This window comes from Pseudophryne corroboree, chromosome 11, assembly GCF_028390025.1.
Source record: "Pseudophryne corroboree isolate aPseCor3 chromosome 11, aPseCor3.hap2, whole genome shotgun sequence".
Lineage (NCBI taxonomy): Eukaryota > Metazoa > Chordata > Amphibia > Anura > Myobatrachidae > Pseudophryne > Pseudophryne corroboree.
The window spans coordinates 153,806,207-153,824,700 of NC_086454.1; the positions used below are offsets into that span (position 1 = coordinate 153,806,207).

Here is an 18,494-nt window from a genome sequence, read left to right on the forward strand (position 1 = left end):
CTACAAATCCTGACCCTCTGCGACTGTCGTCCAGAGTATATGCACCCTTTTCCCTCTGTGGGAAACGCGAGTGAAGGGTGGCGAACTAAATTGAAAACACATCTTTATTCTTAATAGGTGAATACACCAATGTACCGCTAGTGTGCGTGTTTTGCACTAATTACTAGACGTACATTTGTTATTGCTGGTGTAGTAGGTAAAAGTCTTTGATTTATAATCTTACCTAGGAATTGACATCGTTTAGACGGAATTAGATGCGATTGTTTTCGAACTTGATCTGCTACCGCAGTATACCTTAGTAGCGCAAGTTAGAGGAACTTTGTTGAGACAGAGTTCTTATGAGCAGATCATCTAAGGTAGAGAAACTCTGTTGAGACAGAGTTCTTATGTGAGATGAGCTATCATCCCCAACATAACTCTGGTAAATACCCGAGGCGATAAGCAACGGTAGACCCGAAATGGATAATGGTTGTGGCGATTTGCAAACGCTAGAACCCGTGAAGATCAAACCGGAATGGGTAAATACGCATTGTGAAGATCAAGTGCCATTATGCCACTTTGTGCTCCAATAAACAAATACTAACCGCAGAAAATTCATTTTCCCACTGCAGTAAGTGACCTGCTGATTGAGATTGCGACAGAGCCGTCTGGTTTTGCTCAAACAGAGGGAATATGTAACCCTGACTCTGTTGGTATACTACTGCTTGGATTATAAAGACAGCTGAAACCCAGCAGAGACTAAATGGCAACCTGCCAAACCGGTCGACAGAGCCAGTATTGTCCTTTAATCTGTAAATAGCTGAGACATCCATGAATTGAAGTCTGGAAACCCCTCAAAGTAACATGTAAAGACGCGCTTCCACAATTGGAAAAGAGGTCATCAAACCACTGGCTTGCTGACTGTAGCGTCCTGACGTTACAAGGCGTGACTGTTTTGTACACCCGCCTTTGAAAAAAACGGAAGTCTAAAGGGATTAAACGCCGGTACCAGTATTCCGTTTTGATACTGGATGCGGTAATGGCTGAATATCAAATTTAGGACCAAACAAGCTCTGTCCTAGTCGTGCTGAACTAGCTACGATGAAAAACAGGCGTTAGTAGAGGCTTTACAGATATACTCTGCAGCTTCTTTTAACAGTGATCTCATAGTTTCCATACCTAGAGACTAATGACCCAAATGTATCCTGGGTCTTTAAAATGTTTAACACAGACGCATTTGCCAATGGCGGATCGCGTTATTTTGAAACGATTAAATAGTGGTCAAAGTCCACTAATATTTTCTAAAAAAACAAATGGAGGCCTTGACTCACTGGTTTTTAGCAATGTATGTTGCCCAAAACCCCCGCACTATATAAGTGCTGGTGTAATGCACCCTTCTCACTCGAAGTTTCTGCATTAACCCTGGTACCCAAAGGAACTTGGCCCTTTGAAAAGACTATCTTTAGTTATAGCAGGCGGAGTACTTCCGAGACTCCGATGTTACCGCTGTTTTAATTTGAATTGCCAATGCTTAACATAGGACCGTTAAAAATTATTTTTAGTCTGCGCTAGAGCCTTACTAGCTATGCAGACTGACACCACAATAGGCAACAGACAGACACTTGCACTACTTGTTGAAGTTCTTTTGTGTCAAATATATATTTTTGTTGCTGAAAAGCATATTAAGGCCAGCCGTAGCCAGGCTATGAAACACATGGTTATTTCTCTCTACGGACCTCTTTAGCAACAGGCGAAAGATTTATTAGATCTGAAGAGAAACCAGAGTATTCTTTATGTGAAAAGCAGTTCACATGTGCAATCCGAACTACATTCCCACTAACACCCCCTTTGCCTCTGGTGGCTTAGAGATGTAGGGCAGGAATGTTCTAGAATTATAAACTGGAAGAAACTGTAATGATTAAAAATGGCCCCCATGCCATGCATACACTGAAAAGCACAGGACCTGCTGCAGTGTTAATATATATAGACATAATAGCCTATTATACAGGTAATATAGGCTTAATAGCCTATTAAAGTGTGATAATCACATTCCAGTTAATAGAACACTTATGACATCAAATGGCAGCCTACAGAAACAGGAAGCATGCCATCCATACAATTAGAAACATATTGTGAAAACTATGTCTTATTAACCCATGCAACCTTGGTGCTGTTGCTATGGGTATTTACTCCCCCTTACCCCCGGTAGTCTCCCCTATGTTACCTGCAGCGGGAACGGGTGCAGGGAGAGCAGGGGAGCGCTGTGTATAGCGCCGGGGAGCCGTCCGGAAGAGCGGGCGGCGCCATGTATCATCAGCGTGCGGTGTCAGCGCTGGAAGAGCGGCCGGCGTCTGTGAGTGACGTGCGGCCGCTCTGTGCATGTTAGAAAGCGGGTACTTACTGTGGCTCGGGCGGCGCCTGTCCTACCTCGGTGCCGGGTAATCAGCGCTGGGAGAGCGGCCGGCGTCTCTGAGTGACGTGCGGCCGCTCTGAGCTTCCAGCGTAGTTAAGCGGGGCATATCAGCGGCGGCTTCAGCGGCGGCAAACCCCCACACAGCAGGGCGGCAGCGTGAGCTGACCGCCCTGACACCCCACCATTAGGACATGTGCCGCACCTCCTGTACGCTCCGTCCAGCTTGTGACGGGGCTTTCATCCTGGCTGTGACGGGGCTTTCTGTAAGCTCCGTCCAGTGTCAGACTGACTTCCATAGCGGCTGGGCATAGTGCGTATGAGCTCCCCCTGCTGTGCAGCCGGACGGAGCTCCGTATGCGCAGGAGGCATTAACCCCTACATAGCGGGGCGGCAGCCTGCGCTGACCGCCCCGTTTCCCCCAGCCTACCTTTCTGATCATGGCTGACGACTGCCTCAGCTCTGTAGTCTTGGCTGTGGCGGGGCTTTTTATGTGTAAGCTCCGTCCAGCTCCAGTCAGCTTCCAGTAATCTATGGCTGCGACGGCTTCTTTGTGCAAGCCCGTCCAGCTTTTCCTGGCTGCTCTTTGTAGAAGCAGTGGGCTGTCTGTGGCTGTGAGGGTGCTCTTCGTGAGGACCGACACGCCATGCTGTCTGTGGCTGTGAGGGTGCTCTTTGTGAGGACCGACACGCCATGCGCTGCCCGTGCAGCGGCACTATCCCGGACCCATGTTTTTCCAGAAACTGGGAAGGGATGTGCTAAGTGTAAAAATAAAAATTAAAAATAAAAATTAAAAATAAAAATCCAAGTGTGGCTATACCACAAGCCGATGTTCGTGCTGTGAGCACCGAAAAAACACTGAGACAGTACACTGAGGTACTCGGGGATATGGAGGGGTGGGAGGGTCCTAAATTTGAATATTCAGTGCCTTTGTTCGGCTCCGCCCGTCCATATCCCAAGAGTACTCCAGTGACCCCTAGTGGATGATAAAGAAATATAAAAATTCGTGCATAACTTATTCACGTTAAATTCCAAACAGCACTCCCACGTGTAGGGGCTGCAGTATAGACTCTCTTATTGACTCATATTTCGTTGAGTCACAATAAAAATGTTCAAATAGGGATAAAGTCTCTGCGCCTTCAGTGCTTGGGTGTAGACACTTCCATCTGTGTATAACCAGAAAATGATATATATATATGCGTACCGGAAATATGATCAAATAGTGCCTGTAGTGGTATCTTTAATAGGTCATCTCCCCTTGTCTTCTTACTCCATGTATAAACGCCCTCAGCGGGGTGTTAGAACACAATTCCTTTTTGCAAATGCTGCTCATATGAGGCGATCAATGACCCAATCTGGTACCTCTTACTGGTGGGGAGTTCAGGGAGATACGTCATGAGAGCTGATGGCACAGAACCTAGAAAAGGAATTGTGTTCTAACACCCCGCTGAGGGCGTTTATACATGGAGTAAGAAGACAAGGGGAGATGACCTATTAAAGATACCACTACAGGCACTATTTGATCATATTTCCGGTACGCATATATATATATCATTTTCTGGTTATACACAGATGGAAGTGTCTACACCCAAGCACTGAAGGCGCAGAGACTTTATCCCTATTTGAACATATATATATATATATATATATATTTGCAATATGATCAAACCAGCAATAGTAACACCCCCTCCCTTTCTTTAATATGTTCTGCACCTCCATTTAATGTAATTCTTTTCAGGTGACTGAATCATTCACATCAGTCCCTTATGGACATAGCTGCAAGCCAAATTAATACTACTATGTTTTTGGACTGTAGAACTGTACTCCGATGGAGCCATCCTGTTTTGTCACCACTGTGCTACCATGTAATCAATAACTTTCAAGTGTGAAACATGAACCATTGTCTGTACTTTAACATGCACAACTTCAGTTGAATAGAAGTAGATTGTTCTCAATAGATTATGTGTAGTCTGAACCTCTCGTACACCTAAAATGGCCCATACATCAGCGGAGTATTGAGGTTATTCCCTGTTCTACCAACTCTTGGGTCGTGGATTGGAGAAATCAAACATGTTTGAAATCCTCAATTACAACAATGATCAGGATTGTAGAGTTGGGGCTTTAATATGCTGGATTTTGCAGATTCCCTGGCGGACTGTCGATTGATGTCTGCCAATTGGAGTCTTTGATCAACAATTGAGTCAGTGAATCACCCTGCTGATGCATGGCCCACATTACTCATGAAGCAAATTTTGGGGGAGATTCAAATATATGTGATGACCGTGATGTACCTTTCCAGAATCCCGCTGGTAGGAGAATTTGTGTACATAGAAATTTAGACGCCCTGATCCAGACTGAGTAATAATTCCTCTTTGCAGAAGATTAGCCAGTCCCCAAACCGCACATATAAATGAATAAGCCACCCCAGTAATAAGTGCACTGAGTAACAGAAGATGCAGTGGGTGTACAATCATATCCTGAAAGCACACTATGGCCTGATAAATATGACAATGACTGGATGACAGACATATAGGGGTATTAAGAGTACTATTCGAAGCTTCAATTAGTTTAAAAGAAAGTATTCCTATTAAAGTCGCAAGCTTGGCACATACACTATAGTCACCCTGTAATGAGAGGCTACTAACATTTGCAACAAGCATCTTTATACAAAGACAACTAAAGACAAAAGAAACTTACAGCAGTACAGCCAACAACATCATTTTCACCAATTGACTCCCCATAGGCTTCAAAGTGTGAACCAGTAACCTTAAGACCACGACTGTCATAAGCATAAGAAAGGTCATCTTCACCTATTAGACAGGAGAGGTGTGAGTCTAAACGTAAGAGACATTAGTGGAGGATGCAGAGTGAAAACTTATTGCATTATTACCCAGCTGAGGAGCAGACTTGCTAACAGACCAGCCTACACGGAGTAAGGGGGATTCTGTACTTCCTTCCTTCACAGGCAGATTCTTAGTCACCTACCGAAACAATAAGTCAAAAACAGAAGTCAATTATGAGTGAATAATGACCGTAAAAATTTATTTCAGAACTCAAAGACTGACAGCACCATGTGATGGGTGTAGTAGTAATGCACCACAAATAGGAGAAGACTACTTAGCTCTTTAAAAAATAAAAAAATAAAAATAAAAAAAGGAGGTCTATTCAACATGTTAATGTTACTCATTTTACTTTCCAAGGGTAAAAATACGTAACAGCCCTCTGTCTAGCTCCAATTCCAGTAGGAATGAATAAATCCGATATCAGGAATTTCGCGCTACTAGAATTTCTCAATTACATTATTAAATTTGCAGAATAACCTAACCTGTGGTAAATAGCAGCCCAGGCACAATGACATTTCTCGTAAGAGAATACCATGTAGCCTGCATAAGACTAAAGCGAAGTACACACTGTACAATTATTGGCCGGATTTGCCAATAATTGGGAGACCACCAAAGTTATTGTATAGCGTGTACGATCGATTTGCCGATCTGTCGTCCCAAACCAAATATCTCGCCCACAGTTTCCAGATATCAGGCAGTGTGTGCATTCTCAATAATCTGCCCATATTTTCCCGTCGCTATGTCATCCTTGTGTGGGAACATACACAAATGCAGCATGATGTGGCAGAAAATTGGTAACGTTAAAAAATGTTAAAAAAAATTCTAGGAATTTGATACCTACCTGTAATTCCTTTTCTCGTAGTCCGTAGGGGATACCGAGATGGTCTTAGTACCATTGGGTATAGATGGGTCCTATTGGAGCCTTGGCCCTTTAAATCTTTAGAGTGTACTGGCTCCTCCTCTCTATGTACTTCCACCAGATTCAGTCTAGGAAACTGTGCCCGAGGAGACGGACATACATTGAGAGGAAATGAATAGTGGTAAGTGGTGAGATTTCGAACCAGCACAGAACAGGAAGATAGTAACAACCATACTAGACATTAGGGACAGCAACAGCTGATCCAACCCACAACAAGTAACATTTGCAGGAACAAAACCGAAGCACCAAGCTGGGCGCCAAGTATCCCCTATGGACTACAAGAAAAGGAATTACCAGTAGGTATCAAATTCCTATTTGCTCTAACATCTTAGGGGATACTGGGATGGTCTTCGTACCCTGGGGAAGTGCCAAAGCTCCCAGACCGGGTGAGAGTGCTGCCATTGAGTAAGCCTGCTGGATAGAAAGCCTGATCCAACGCGCAATAGACTGCTTATAAGCAGGACAACCAATCTTGTATGATGCCAACAATAAAAAAAGCGAGTTGGACTTCGTGTCCGAGCAGTCTGTTTGACAAATTCTTTAAAGCCCGAACAACATCCAATGACTTTGGAGTAGCAGCAGTGTCCACAACAACTGGAACCACTATCGGCTGATATGAAAAGCAGACACCACCGTGGGCAGGAACTGATGACGAGTCTTGAGCTCTGCCCTTATTCTCATGGAACACCAGGTAGGGGACTTTTACAGGACAAAAGCCCCTAGCTCTGAGACACGTCTTGCTGAGGCCAAAGCCAACAGCATGACAGTCTTCCATGTGAGATACTTCACTTCAACCTTGTGCAAAGGTTCAAGCCAGTCAGACTGGAAAATTTTAGAACCAAATTGAGATCCCACGGTGACATGGGAGCCACAAAGGGAGGCTAAATATAAAGGACACCCTGCAGAAAAAAAGTCTGCACTTCTGGGAGGTCAACCAACTGTTTTTGGAATAATATAGACAGTGCCGAAATCTGAACTTTCAGAGAGCCTAAATGTAGGCCCATGTCCATGCCTGACTGAAGGAAATGCAGAAAACGGATGACTTCCACACCAAGAGATATATCTCTTCCATGTACGATGGTAATGTTTCGACGTGACCACTTTTCTGGCTTGGATCAGTCGAGATAACATTGGTCGGGATGCCCTTTTTGGCTAGAATTTCCCTTTCAACTGCCATGCTGTCAAATGTAGCAGTGTTAAGTCTGAATAGGATAAACGGCCCTTGCTGAAGATCTTCTCGAAGTGGCAGAGGCCAAGAATCTTCGATTGACATGGCCATGAGGTCTGCATACCAGGCTCTGCGCGGCCAATCTGGGGTAATGAGAATTACCCGAACTCCTTCCCTTCTTATTCTTTTTAGAACTCTGGGAAGCAGAGGAATTGGAGGGAACAGGCACACCAACTGGTAAGACCGTGGCGTCAGTGAACCCACAGCTGCAGCTTTCGGATCTCTTGTCCTGGAATAACACAGGCATTTCCTGTTGAGTCGAGAAGCCATCCTGTCGTTTTGCAGACATACCCACCACTGTTAGTTGTTGGAACACCTGCGGATGAAGGCCCCATTCCCCCAGAGCAGGTTGTGCCTACTGAAAAAGACTGCTTCCCAGTTGTCTACTCCCAGGATGAAGATGGCTTTGGCATTTTGTTCCGCCCAGAGGAGTATCTTGGATCTCTCTCTCATTGCAGCTCTGCTTTTTGTACCTCAATGTCGGTTTATGTATGCCAATGCAGTGGTGTTGTTCGACTGTACTTGAATGGCCCGATACTGAAGATTGAGGCCTGTAGAAGGGCATTGTAAATTGCACAGAGTTCCAAAATGTTTATTCTTGACTTGACCACATTCCTTGGAACAGAGCCCGCTTGGGTTACTGCTCCCCAACCTGAGGCTTGCGTCTGTGGTTAAGAGAATCAAATTCTGAATTCCGAATGCTCGACCCTCCACCAGGTGAGAGGTCTGCCGTCACCACAGCAGGGAAATCCCGGCCTTGGGTGAGACGTATCATCTGATGCATCTGTAGATGTGAACCGGACCACTTGTCCAGCAGATCCAGCTGAAAGGGCTGTGCAAGGAATCTCCCATATTTGATTGCCTCATAGGAGGCTACCATCTTTCCCAGGAAACGTATGCAAAGATGCACTGAGACCTTGTTCGGCTTCAGGAGGGGCCAAATAGGGATGTGACGGTATGCGTCCTTGATATTCAGGGACACTAGGAACTCCCCTTCCTCCAGGCCAGAGACTACCACTCAGATTCCATCTTGAATTCGAACACACGTAAATACGGGTTCAGTGATTTGAGGTTTAGGATCGGTCTTACTGAACAGTCCGGTTTTGGTACCACAAACAGTTTGGAGTAATAGCGCCTGTTCTGAAGTTGCAGCAATACTGAAACAATGACCTGCATTCATAACAATTTTTGAATAGCTTCCTGTAGGGTTACTCTTGTTTCTTGTGAAACTGGTAAGCCTTACCTGAAGAATCTGTGAGGTGGGATAGTTTGGAACTCTAGCCTGTAACCTTGAGATATCAGGTCCTCAACCCAGGAATCCTGGCGGGAATTTTCCCAGACTTGACTGAAGTATTTCAGGCGAGCACCCACCTGCAGATCCCCCAGAGCACAAGGCAAACCGTCATGCGGAAGGTTTAGAGGAGGCTGAACCTGAACTCTGTTCATTGGGACCAGTGGCCACTGGTCTACAAGGTTTATCCGTTACCTCTGGAGGCGTTGGAGGCACCCCTGGCCTTGGCCCTAAATGTGGCAACCCAAAAGTACTGCAGACTTGATCCCGAGTAAGTTCATCTAGCTGACGGAGATGCAAACAGTAAATAGGTGGACTTACCAGTAGTAGCCTGAGAAATCCATTTGTTCAGCTCTTTGCCAAAGAGGGCCTCATCATCTTTTTTGGAATCAGCGTCCGCTGCCCACTGCCGCAGCCATAACCCTCTGAGTGCTGACACCGCCATCACTGAAGCGTGTGCACTGATCAAGCCTATTTCCTTGATCGCCTCGCACATAAAATATGCAAAGTCCTGTATATGTTTCAGGAGGGTGACCCCTTCATCCTGAGACATGGTCTCGAAGTTCTCAATTAAATTACATGACCATTTGGCAAAGGCTCGTATAATCCAAACACACATGCAGTGGGAGTCGCTCAGAGAGCCAATATAAGTAAACAGTGACTTGTGCATAGTCTCAATCATGAGTTGCACTCCATTAGCAAGGGATGAATCTCCCCCCTGCATATCCCCACCACCATCCCCTATATCAGAGTCGGTATCAGTGTCAACTTAAATTATCTGGGCAAGTGTACGTTTGTGTGGGTATGTAGGTGGACTTTTAGACGAAGTAGAGGGAGCTGAATACTTCAAACACTCTACAGATTTTCTCAAAAACTGCATCTCTCTCAGTATGCGACATCCTAGTTGAAACCTGGGATATCATTCCCCTTAAAGAATCCACCCATGGGGATTCGGATTCAGAAGGCTGAGACAGCACATTGCAGTCTCGAGTACATGGAATAGACTCCTCAGGAGAAGATAAACAGTCTGCAGCACAGGACACAAAGTCCTTAGACATGGTAATGTGGGATATACACACTTGCACACAGGAAAATGTTAGGCACAGTTTTCCCCAGACCACCTTCAAAGAGTCACAGTGTATAAGGAGCCAGTCGCACAGTGCTCTTGTGAACAGTTATGATAAAAGCCTGGCCCTTTCTATAACACCCTGGTACTGCAGAGGTATAGCTGGAGTGAAGTTGAGGGCAGCGCTCCCTGTCAGCATCTTTCCTATGATCTGCAGGGAGAAAATGGCACTGGTGAAAGAAAGCCCCGCCCCTTGTAATGGCACACTACTTCACGCACTAATTGTTTAAACTGGCCTGAGGTTTTTCATTGCTAACAGCGGTATTAGCACGTTAGCTGTATTAGTGTTCACTCTAGGCCGTTTCAGCAGGGCGCCGCACCCGTTTTTTAGAAGGCAAAACCCGCCCTGCCCCTTTTGCAGCGCCCTGCTAGAACAGCAGCCCGCTTCCTGCCCTCCCAGCGTGTAAAGATGCCGTGCGCATGCGCGCGGCATCCATTCCCGCATTGGGAGAGAGCTGGGGGAATCCCAGCACCGACAGAGGTGCTGGGCACGCCCCCAACAGTGACGTCGACGGCCAGACGCCCTCTATAGCAGCGTCTGTGGGCCGCACCACCCTCTAAAATGACGGGGCGTAGCCACGTACCCCAATTTGCATGGCCGCGCCTCCGTTTCTGGCACACGCGCGGCTTTGCCGTGCACCAGTGTGCCCCCGAACTCCGGCGCCCTGCCCCATCATCATCCTAGAAGGAATACTACATATGACCAGTGTAGGGTTTCCTGCGCTGGCTCAGTACACACCTCAAAAGCACCTACAGTGTTACTGTTGCTGAGCAGTCCTGGAGCGCTCCCACTCTTGTGCCACCATACCCGCCTGCGACCCGCTAACTGGGACACCGGCGCTGTATTCAGCAGTCTTCTTACTTCTGGCTCTGTTAGGGGGTGGCAGCCATGCTGCGAGAGTGAGCGGTCACCTCGTGGGCTTGCGATCAACACCCTCAGGAGCTCAATGTCCTGTCAGCGGAGTAGAGGACCATTTACTCTTCAGGAAGTTGGTTCCTACTCTCCCCCTAAGTCCCACGAAGCAGGGAGGCTGTTGCCAGCAGATCCAGTTGGAAGGTCCGAGCATGGAACCTCCCGTACTGGAGAGCCTTGTAAGAGGCCACCATCTTTCCAAATAGGCGAATGCATTGATGAACCGGACACCCGGGGTGGCTTCAGGACATCCCTGACCACGGCTTGTATCACAAACGCCTTTTCCTGCAGAAGCAACACCCGCTGCACTTCCGTATCCAGGATCATTGCCAGAAATGACAAACTCTGTGTTGGTTCCAAATGGGACTTTGGAAAGTTCAGACTCCAACCGTGACTCTGGAGCAGTCGCGTTGTGAGAACAATGGACTGCAGTAGCTTCTCCTTGGACAATGCCTTTAATCAGGAGCTCATCCAGATATGGAATGATGTTCACACCCTGCTTGCGGAGGAGTATCATCATTTCCGCCATCACCTTGGTAAACACCCTCGGTGCTGTGGAGAGGCCGAATGGCAGGGCCTGGAACTGACAGTCCAGCAATGCGAAGCGGAGATAAGCCTGATGCGGCAGCCAGATTGGAATGTGAAGGTATGCATCCTTGATATCCAGTGATACCAGGAATTCCCCCTCTTTCAGACCAGATATCACCGCCGAGAGACTCCACCTTGAACTTAAACTCCTTTAGAAAGGGGTTCAATGATTTTAGGTTCAGAAAGGGCCGACCGAACCATCCGGCTTCTGTACCACGAAAAGGTTTGAATAGTAACCCTTGTTCAGCATGTGAGATGGTACTGGCACAATGACCTGTGCCTCTACAAGCTTTTGGACAGCGTCTTGAAGTGCTGTCCTCCAACAGAGTTGATAAGCCTGACTTAAAAAAGCGATGAGGAGGGAGACTTTGAAATTTCAGCCTTTATCCTTGACAATATCTACTACCAAGGGATCCAGGCCAGACGATACCCAGAAATGACTGAAATGTCGGAGTCTCACTCCCACTGGCCCCACCACCAGGGCGTGCAGTCCACAGTCATGCAGAGGACTTTGGGGTACCCGAAGCAGGCTTTTGTTCCTGGGAACCTGCAGCGGCAGGTTTCTTGGACTTAACCCGACCTCCCCTAAATAAGGTATTGGATGTTCTGGCCTTTCTAGGCCGAAAGGACTGCGTTGCAGCTGAAGAGAAGGATTTCTTCAGAGCAGGTGCTGCTGAGGGAAGAAACGGACTTACCCGCTGTAGCGGTGGATATCCACGCGTCTAGAGCTTCCCCAAAGAGAGCCTGACCTGTATAGGGTAGGGGACTCCACACCTCTTCTGGATTCCGCGTCGGCCGACCACTGGCACAGCCACAGCTGAAACAGACATGGAAGAAATTCCCGCAGCCATGGAACCCAGGTCTTTCATGGATTCAACCATAAAACCTGCAGAATCATGTATGTTGCGTAAATACAATGCAACGCATTCCTTATCCATCGTATCCACATCCTCAAGTAAGGTAGCCGACCACTTCACTATTGCAATCCATGCAATAGCAATAGTGGGACGCAATATGGCCCCAGAAGCAGTGTACATTGATTTAAGTGCGTTATCAATCTTTCTATCTGCCGGCTCCTTTAAGGCAAACTCAAGGTCCTCCTCAGCCAGGGTATCAAACTTGTAGAATTTTGCAAATGTGTTTGAACCCGACCAAGTAGCAGCTCGGCAAAGTTGTAAAGCCGAGACCCCTCGGACAGCCGCCCAAGAAGAGCCCACCTTTCTCGTGGAATGGGCTTTCACTGATTTAGGATGCGGCAGTCCAGCCGCAGAATGTGCAAGTTGAATCGTGCTACGGATCCAGCGAGCAATAGTCTGCTTTGAAGCAGGAGCACCCAGCTTGTTGGGTGCATGCAGGATAAATAGCGAGTCAGTTTTTCTGACTCCAGCTGTCCTGGAAACATAGATTTTTAGGGCCCGGACTACGTCCAGCAACTTGGAATCCTCCAAGTCACGAGTAGCCGCAGGCACCACAATAGGTTGGTTCAAATGAAAAGCGGATACCACCTTTGGGAGAAATTGGGGACGAGTCCTCAATTCTGCCCTATCCATATGGAAAATCAGATATGGGCTTTTACACGACAAAGCTGCCAATTCTGACACACACCTGGCCGAAGCCAAGGCCAACAGCATGACCACTTTCCATGTGAGATATTTTAGCTCCACGGTTTTAAGTGGCTCAAACCAATGTGATTTTAGGAAATTCAACACAACATTGAGATCCCAAGGTGCCACTGAAGGCACAAAAGGGGGCTGAATATGCAGCACTCACTTAACAAACGTCTGAACTTCAGGCAGTGAAGCCAGTTCTTTTTGAAAGAAAATAGACAGGGCCGAAATCTGGACTTTTATGGAACCCAATTTTAGGCCCATAGTAACTCCTGACTGTAGGAAGTGCAGAAAACGACCCAGCTGAAATTCCTCCGTTGGAGCCTTCCTGGCCTCATACCAAGCAACATATTTTCGCCATATGCGGTGATAATGGTTTGCTGTCACATCCTTCCTAGCTTTCATCAGCGTAGGAATGACTTCATCTGGAATGCCCTTTTCCTTTAGGATCCGGCGTTCAACCGCCATGCCGTCAAACGCAGTAAGTCTTGGAACAAACCGGGCCCCTTCTGTAGCAGGTCCTGTCTGAGCGGCAGAGGCCATGGGTCCTCTGAGATCATTTCCTGAAGTTCTGGGTACCAAGATCTTCTTGGCCAATCCAGAACAATGAGTATAGTTCATACTCCTCTTTTTCTTATTATCCTCAGTACCTTGGGTATGAGAGGAAGAGGAGGGAACACATACACCGACTGGTACACCCACGGTGTCACTAGAGCTTCCACAGCTATCGCCTGAGGGTCCCTTGACCTGGCGCAATATCTTTTTAGCTTTTTGTTGAGACGGGACGCCATCATGTCCACCTGTGGCCGTTCCCAGCGATTTACAATCAGCTTGAAGACTTCTGGATGAAGTCCCCACTCTCCCGGGTGGAGGTCGTGTCTGCTGAGGAAGTCTGCTTCCCAGTTGTCCACTCCCAGAATGAAGACTGCTGACAGTGCTAGCACGTGATTCTCCGCCCATCGAAGAATCCTTGTGGCTTCTGCCATTGCCATCCTGCTTCTTGTGCCGCCCTGTCGATTTACATGGGCGACTGCCGTGATGTTGTCTGACTGAATCAGAACTGGCTGGTTTTGAAGCAGGGGTTCTGCTTGACTCAGGGCGTTGTAAATAGCCCTTAGTTCCAGAATATTTATGTGTAGGGAAGTTTCCCGACTCGACCATTGTCCTTGGAAGTTTCTTCCCTGGGTGACTGCCCCCCAACCTCGGAGGCTTGCATCCGTGGTCACCAGGACCCAGTCCTGTATACCGAATCTGCGGCCTTCGAGCAGATGAGCACTCTGCAGCCACCACAGCAGAGACACCCTGGCCCTCGGGGACAGGGTGATTAACCGATGCATCTGGAGATGCGATCCGGACCACTTGTCCAACAGATCCCACTGGAAGATCCTTGCATGGAACCTGCCGAAGGGAATTGCTTCGTAAGAAGCTACCATCTTTCCCAGGACTCGCGTGCAGTGATGCACCGACACCTGCTTTGGTTTCAGGAGGTCCCTGACCAGAGATGATAATTCCTGGGCCTTCTCCTCCGAGAGAAAGATCTTCTTCTGTTCTGTGTCCAGAATCATGCCCAAGAACAGCAGACGCGTCGCAGGAATCAGCTGCGACTTTGGGATATTCAGAATCCAGCCGTGCTGATGCAGCACTTCCTGAGATAGTGCTACGCTGACTAGAAACTGCTCTTTGGACATCGCCTTTATAAGGAGATCGTCCAAGTACGGAATAATCATGACTCCCTTCTTTCGGAGGAGCATCATCATATCGGCCATTACCTTGGTAAATACCCGCGGTGCCGTGGACAGACCAAACGGCAACGTCTGGAATTGGTAATGACAGTCCTGTACCACAAATCTGAGGTACTCCTGGTGGGGTGGATAAATGGGGACATGCAGGTAAGCATCCTTGATGTCCAATGACACCATAAAATCCCCCTCTTCCAGGCTTGCAATAACCGCCCTGAGCGATTCCATCTTGAACTTGAACTTTTTATATAAATGTTCAAGGATTTCAAATTTAGAATGGGTCTCACCGTACCGTCTGGTTTCGGTACCACAACCATTGTGGAATAGTAACCCCGTCCCTGTTGAAGGAGGGGTACCTTGATTATCACCTGCTGAAGATACAGCTTGTGAATTGCCGCCAGTACTACCTCCCTTTCTCTGAGGGCAGCAGGCAAGGCTGATTTGAGGTAACGGCGAGGGGGAGTAGCCTCGAACTCCAGCTTGTATCCTTGTGATACTACTTGCAGAACCCAGGGATCCATCTGTGAGCGAGCCCACTGGTCGCTGAAGTTCCGGAGACGCCTCCCCACCGCACCTGGCTCCGCCTGTGGAGCCCCAGCGTCATGCGGTGGACTTAGAGGAAGCGGGGGAAGATTTTTGATCCTGGGAACTGGCTGTCTGGTGCAGTTTTTTCCCTCTTCCCTTGCCTCTGGGCTTCGCCTTTGACCCGCTTGCCTTTCTGGGGTCGAAAGGACTGTACCTGATAATACGGTGCTTTCTTAGGCTGTGAGGGAACCTGAGGTAAAAATGTCGACTTCCCAGCTGTTGCTGTAGATACGAGGTCCGAGAGACCATCCCCAAACAATTCCTCACCCTTATAAGGCAAAACCTCCATGTGCCTTTTAGAATCAGCATCACCTGTCCACTGCCGAGTCCATAATACTCTCCTGGCAGAAAATAAGATTTTACTCACCGGTAAATCTATTTCTCGTAGTCCGTAGTGGATGCTGGGACTACGAGAATAGCGGCTCCGCAGGAGACTGGGCACAACTAAAGAAAGCTTTAGGACTACCTGGTGTGCACTGGCTCCTCCCACTATGACCCTCCTCCAGACCTCAGTTAGGATACTGTGCCCGGAAGAGCTGACACAATAAGGAAGGATTTTGAATCCCGGGTAAGACTCATACCAGCCACACCAATCACACCGTATAACTCGTGATACTATACCCAGTTAACAGTATGAAACATAACAGAGCCTCTCAACAGATGGCTCAACAATAACCCTTGTAGTTAACAATAACTATATACAAGTATTGCAGACAGTCCGCACTTGGGACGGGCGCCCAGCATCCACTACGGACTACGAGAAATAGATTTACCGGTGAGTAAAATCTTATTTTCTCTGACGTCCTAGTGGATGCTGGGGACTCCGTAAGGACCATGGGGATTATACCAAAGCTCCCAAACGGGCGGGAGAGTGCGGATGACTCTGCAGCACCGAATGAGAGAACTCAAGGTCCTCCTCAGCCAGGGTATCAAATTTGTAGAATTTTGCAAACGTGTTTGCCCCTGACCAAGTAGCAGCTCGGCAAAGTTGTAAAGCCGAGACCCCTCGGGCAGCCGCCCAAGAAGAGCCCACTTTCCTCGTGGAATGGGCTTTTACACAGATTTAGGCTGCGGCAGGCCAGCCACAGAATGCGCAAGCTGAATTGTGCTACAAATCCAGCGAGCAATAGTCTGCTTTGAAGCAGGAGCACCCATCTTGTTTGGTGCATACAGGATAAATAGCGAGTCAGTCTTCCTGACTCCAGCCGTCCTGGAAACATACATTTTCAAGGCCCTGACTACGTCCAGCAACTTGGAGTCCTCCAAGTCCCTAGTAGCCGCAGGCACTACGATAGGTTGGTTCAAGTGAAAAGCTGATACCAACTTAGGAAGAAACTGGGGACGAGTCCTCAATTCTGCCCTATCCATATGGAAAATCAAATAGGGGCTTTTACATGACAAAGCCGCCAATTCTGACACACGCCTTGCCGAAGCCAAGGCCAAAAGCATGACCACTTTCCACGTGAGATATTTTAAATCCACGGTTTTGAGTGGCTCAAACCAATGTGACTTTAGGAAACCCAACACCACGTTGAGGTCCCACGGTGCCACTGGAGGCACAAAAGGAGGCTGAATATGCAGCACTCCCTTGACAAATGTCTGAACTTCAGGCAGTGAAGCCAGTTCTTTTTGGAAGAAAATCGACAGAGCCGAAATCTGGACCTTAATGGAACCCAATTTTAGGCCCATAGTCACCCCTGACTGTAGGAAGTGCAGAAATCGACCTAGCTGGAATTCCTCCGTTGGGGCCTTCCTGGCCTCACACCACGCAACATATTTTCGCCATATGCGGTGATAAAGTTGTACGGTTACATCTTTTCTAGCTTTAATAAGCGTAGGAATGACTTCCTCCGGAATACCCTTTTCTTTTAGGATCCGGTGTTCAACCGCCATGCCGTTAAACGCAGCCGCGGTAAGTCTTGGAACAGACAGGGCCCCTGCAGCAGCAGGTCCTGTCTGAGCGGCAGAGGCCATGGGTCCTCTGAGATTAATTCTTGAAGTTCCGGGTACCAAGACCTTCTTGGCCAATCTGGAACAATGAGAATAGTTCTTACTCCTCTTTTCTTTATTATCCTCAGTACCTTGGGTATGAGAGGAAGAGGAGGGAACACATAAACCGACCGGTACACCCATGGTGTCACTAGAGCGTCCACAGCTATCGCCTGAGGGTCTCTTGACCTGGCGCAATATTTTTTCTAGCTTTTTGTTTAAGCGGGACGCCATCATGTCCACCTGTGGCTTTTCCCAACGGTTTACAATCAGTTGGAAGACTTCTGGATGAAGTCCCCACTCTCCCGGGTGGAGGTCGTGCCTGCTGAGGAAGTCTGCTTCCCAGTTGTCCACTCCCGGAATGAACACTGCTGACAGTGCTAACACGTGATTTTCCGCCCATCGGAGAATCCTTGTGGCTTCTGCCATCGCCGTCCTGCTTCTTGTGCCGCCCTGTTGATTTACATGGGCGACTGCCGTGATGTTGTCTGACTGGATCAGAACCGGCTGGTTTTGAAGCAGGGGCTTTGCTTGACTTAGGGCATTGTAAATGGCCCTCAGTTCCAGAACATTTGTGTGTAGGGAAGTCTCCTGACTTGACCAAAGTCCTTGGAAGTTTCTTCCCCGTGTGACTGCACCCCAGCCCCGAAGGCTGGCATCCGTGGTCACCAGGACCCAGTCCTGTATGCCGAATCTGCGGCCCTCTCTGAGATGAGCACTCTGCAGCCACCACAGCAGAGACACCCTGGTCCTTGAAGACAGGGTTATCAAAAGATGCATTCGAAGATGCGATCCGGACCATTGGTCCAACAGGTCCCACTGAAAGGTTCTGGCATGGAACCTGCCGAATGGAATCGCTTCGTAGGAAGCTACCATCTTTCCCAGGACTCGCGTGCAATGATGCACCGACACCTGTTTTGGTTTTAGGAGGCCTCTGACTAGAGATGACAGCTCCTTGGCTTTCTCCTCTGGGAGAAACACTTTTTTCTGGACTGTGTCCAGAATCATCCCCAGGAACAGTAGACGTGTCGCCGGAACCAGCTGAGACTTTGGAATATTCAGAATCCAACCGTGCTGGTGTAGCACCTCCTGAGATAATGCTACGCCGACCAACAACTGCTCTCTGGACCTCGCCCTTATCAGGAGATCGTCCAGGTATGGGATAATTAAAACTCCCTTTTTCCGAAGGAGTATCATCATTTCAGCCATTACCTTGGTAAAACCCCTCGGTGCCTTGGACAGGCCAAACGGCAACGTCTGGAATTGGTAATAGCAAT

General features: G+C 48.0%; 1 protein-coding gene and 1 pseudogene across 2 annotated transcripts in view; both read right to left on the minus strand.

The window, feature by feature from the left end:
* The window catches only part of HNRNPUL2 (heterogeneous nuclear ribonucleoprotein U like 2), a 124,174-nt gene that overhangs the window by 68,243 nt on the left and 37,437 nt on the right, over positions 1–18,494 (minus strand). For both annotated transcript variants that reach the window (XM_063944985.1, XM_063944984.1), the window contains exons 5-6: positions 5,280–5,370; positions 5,087–5,199 (exon numbers count right to left, since the gene is read on the minus strand). In XM_063944985.1, the coding sequence (XP_063801055.1) occupies positions 5,087–5,199; positions 5,280–5,370 (204 nt within the window). The remainder of the gene's footprint in view (positions 1–5,086; positions 5,200–5,279; positions 5,371–18,494) is intronic.
* LOC134971091 (U5 spliceosomal RNA) lies at positions 1,682–1,767 on the minus strand (annotated as a pseudogene).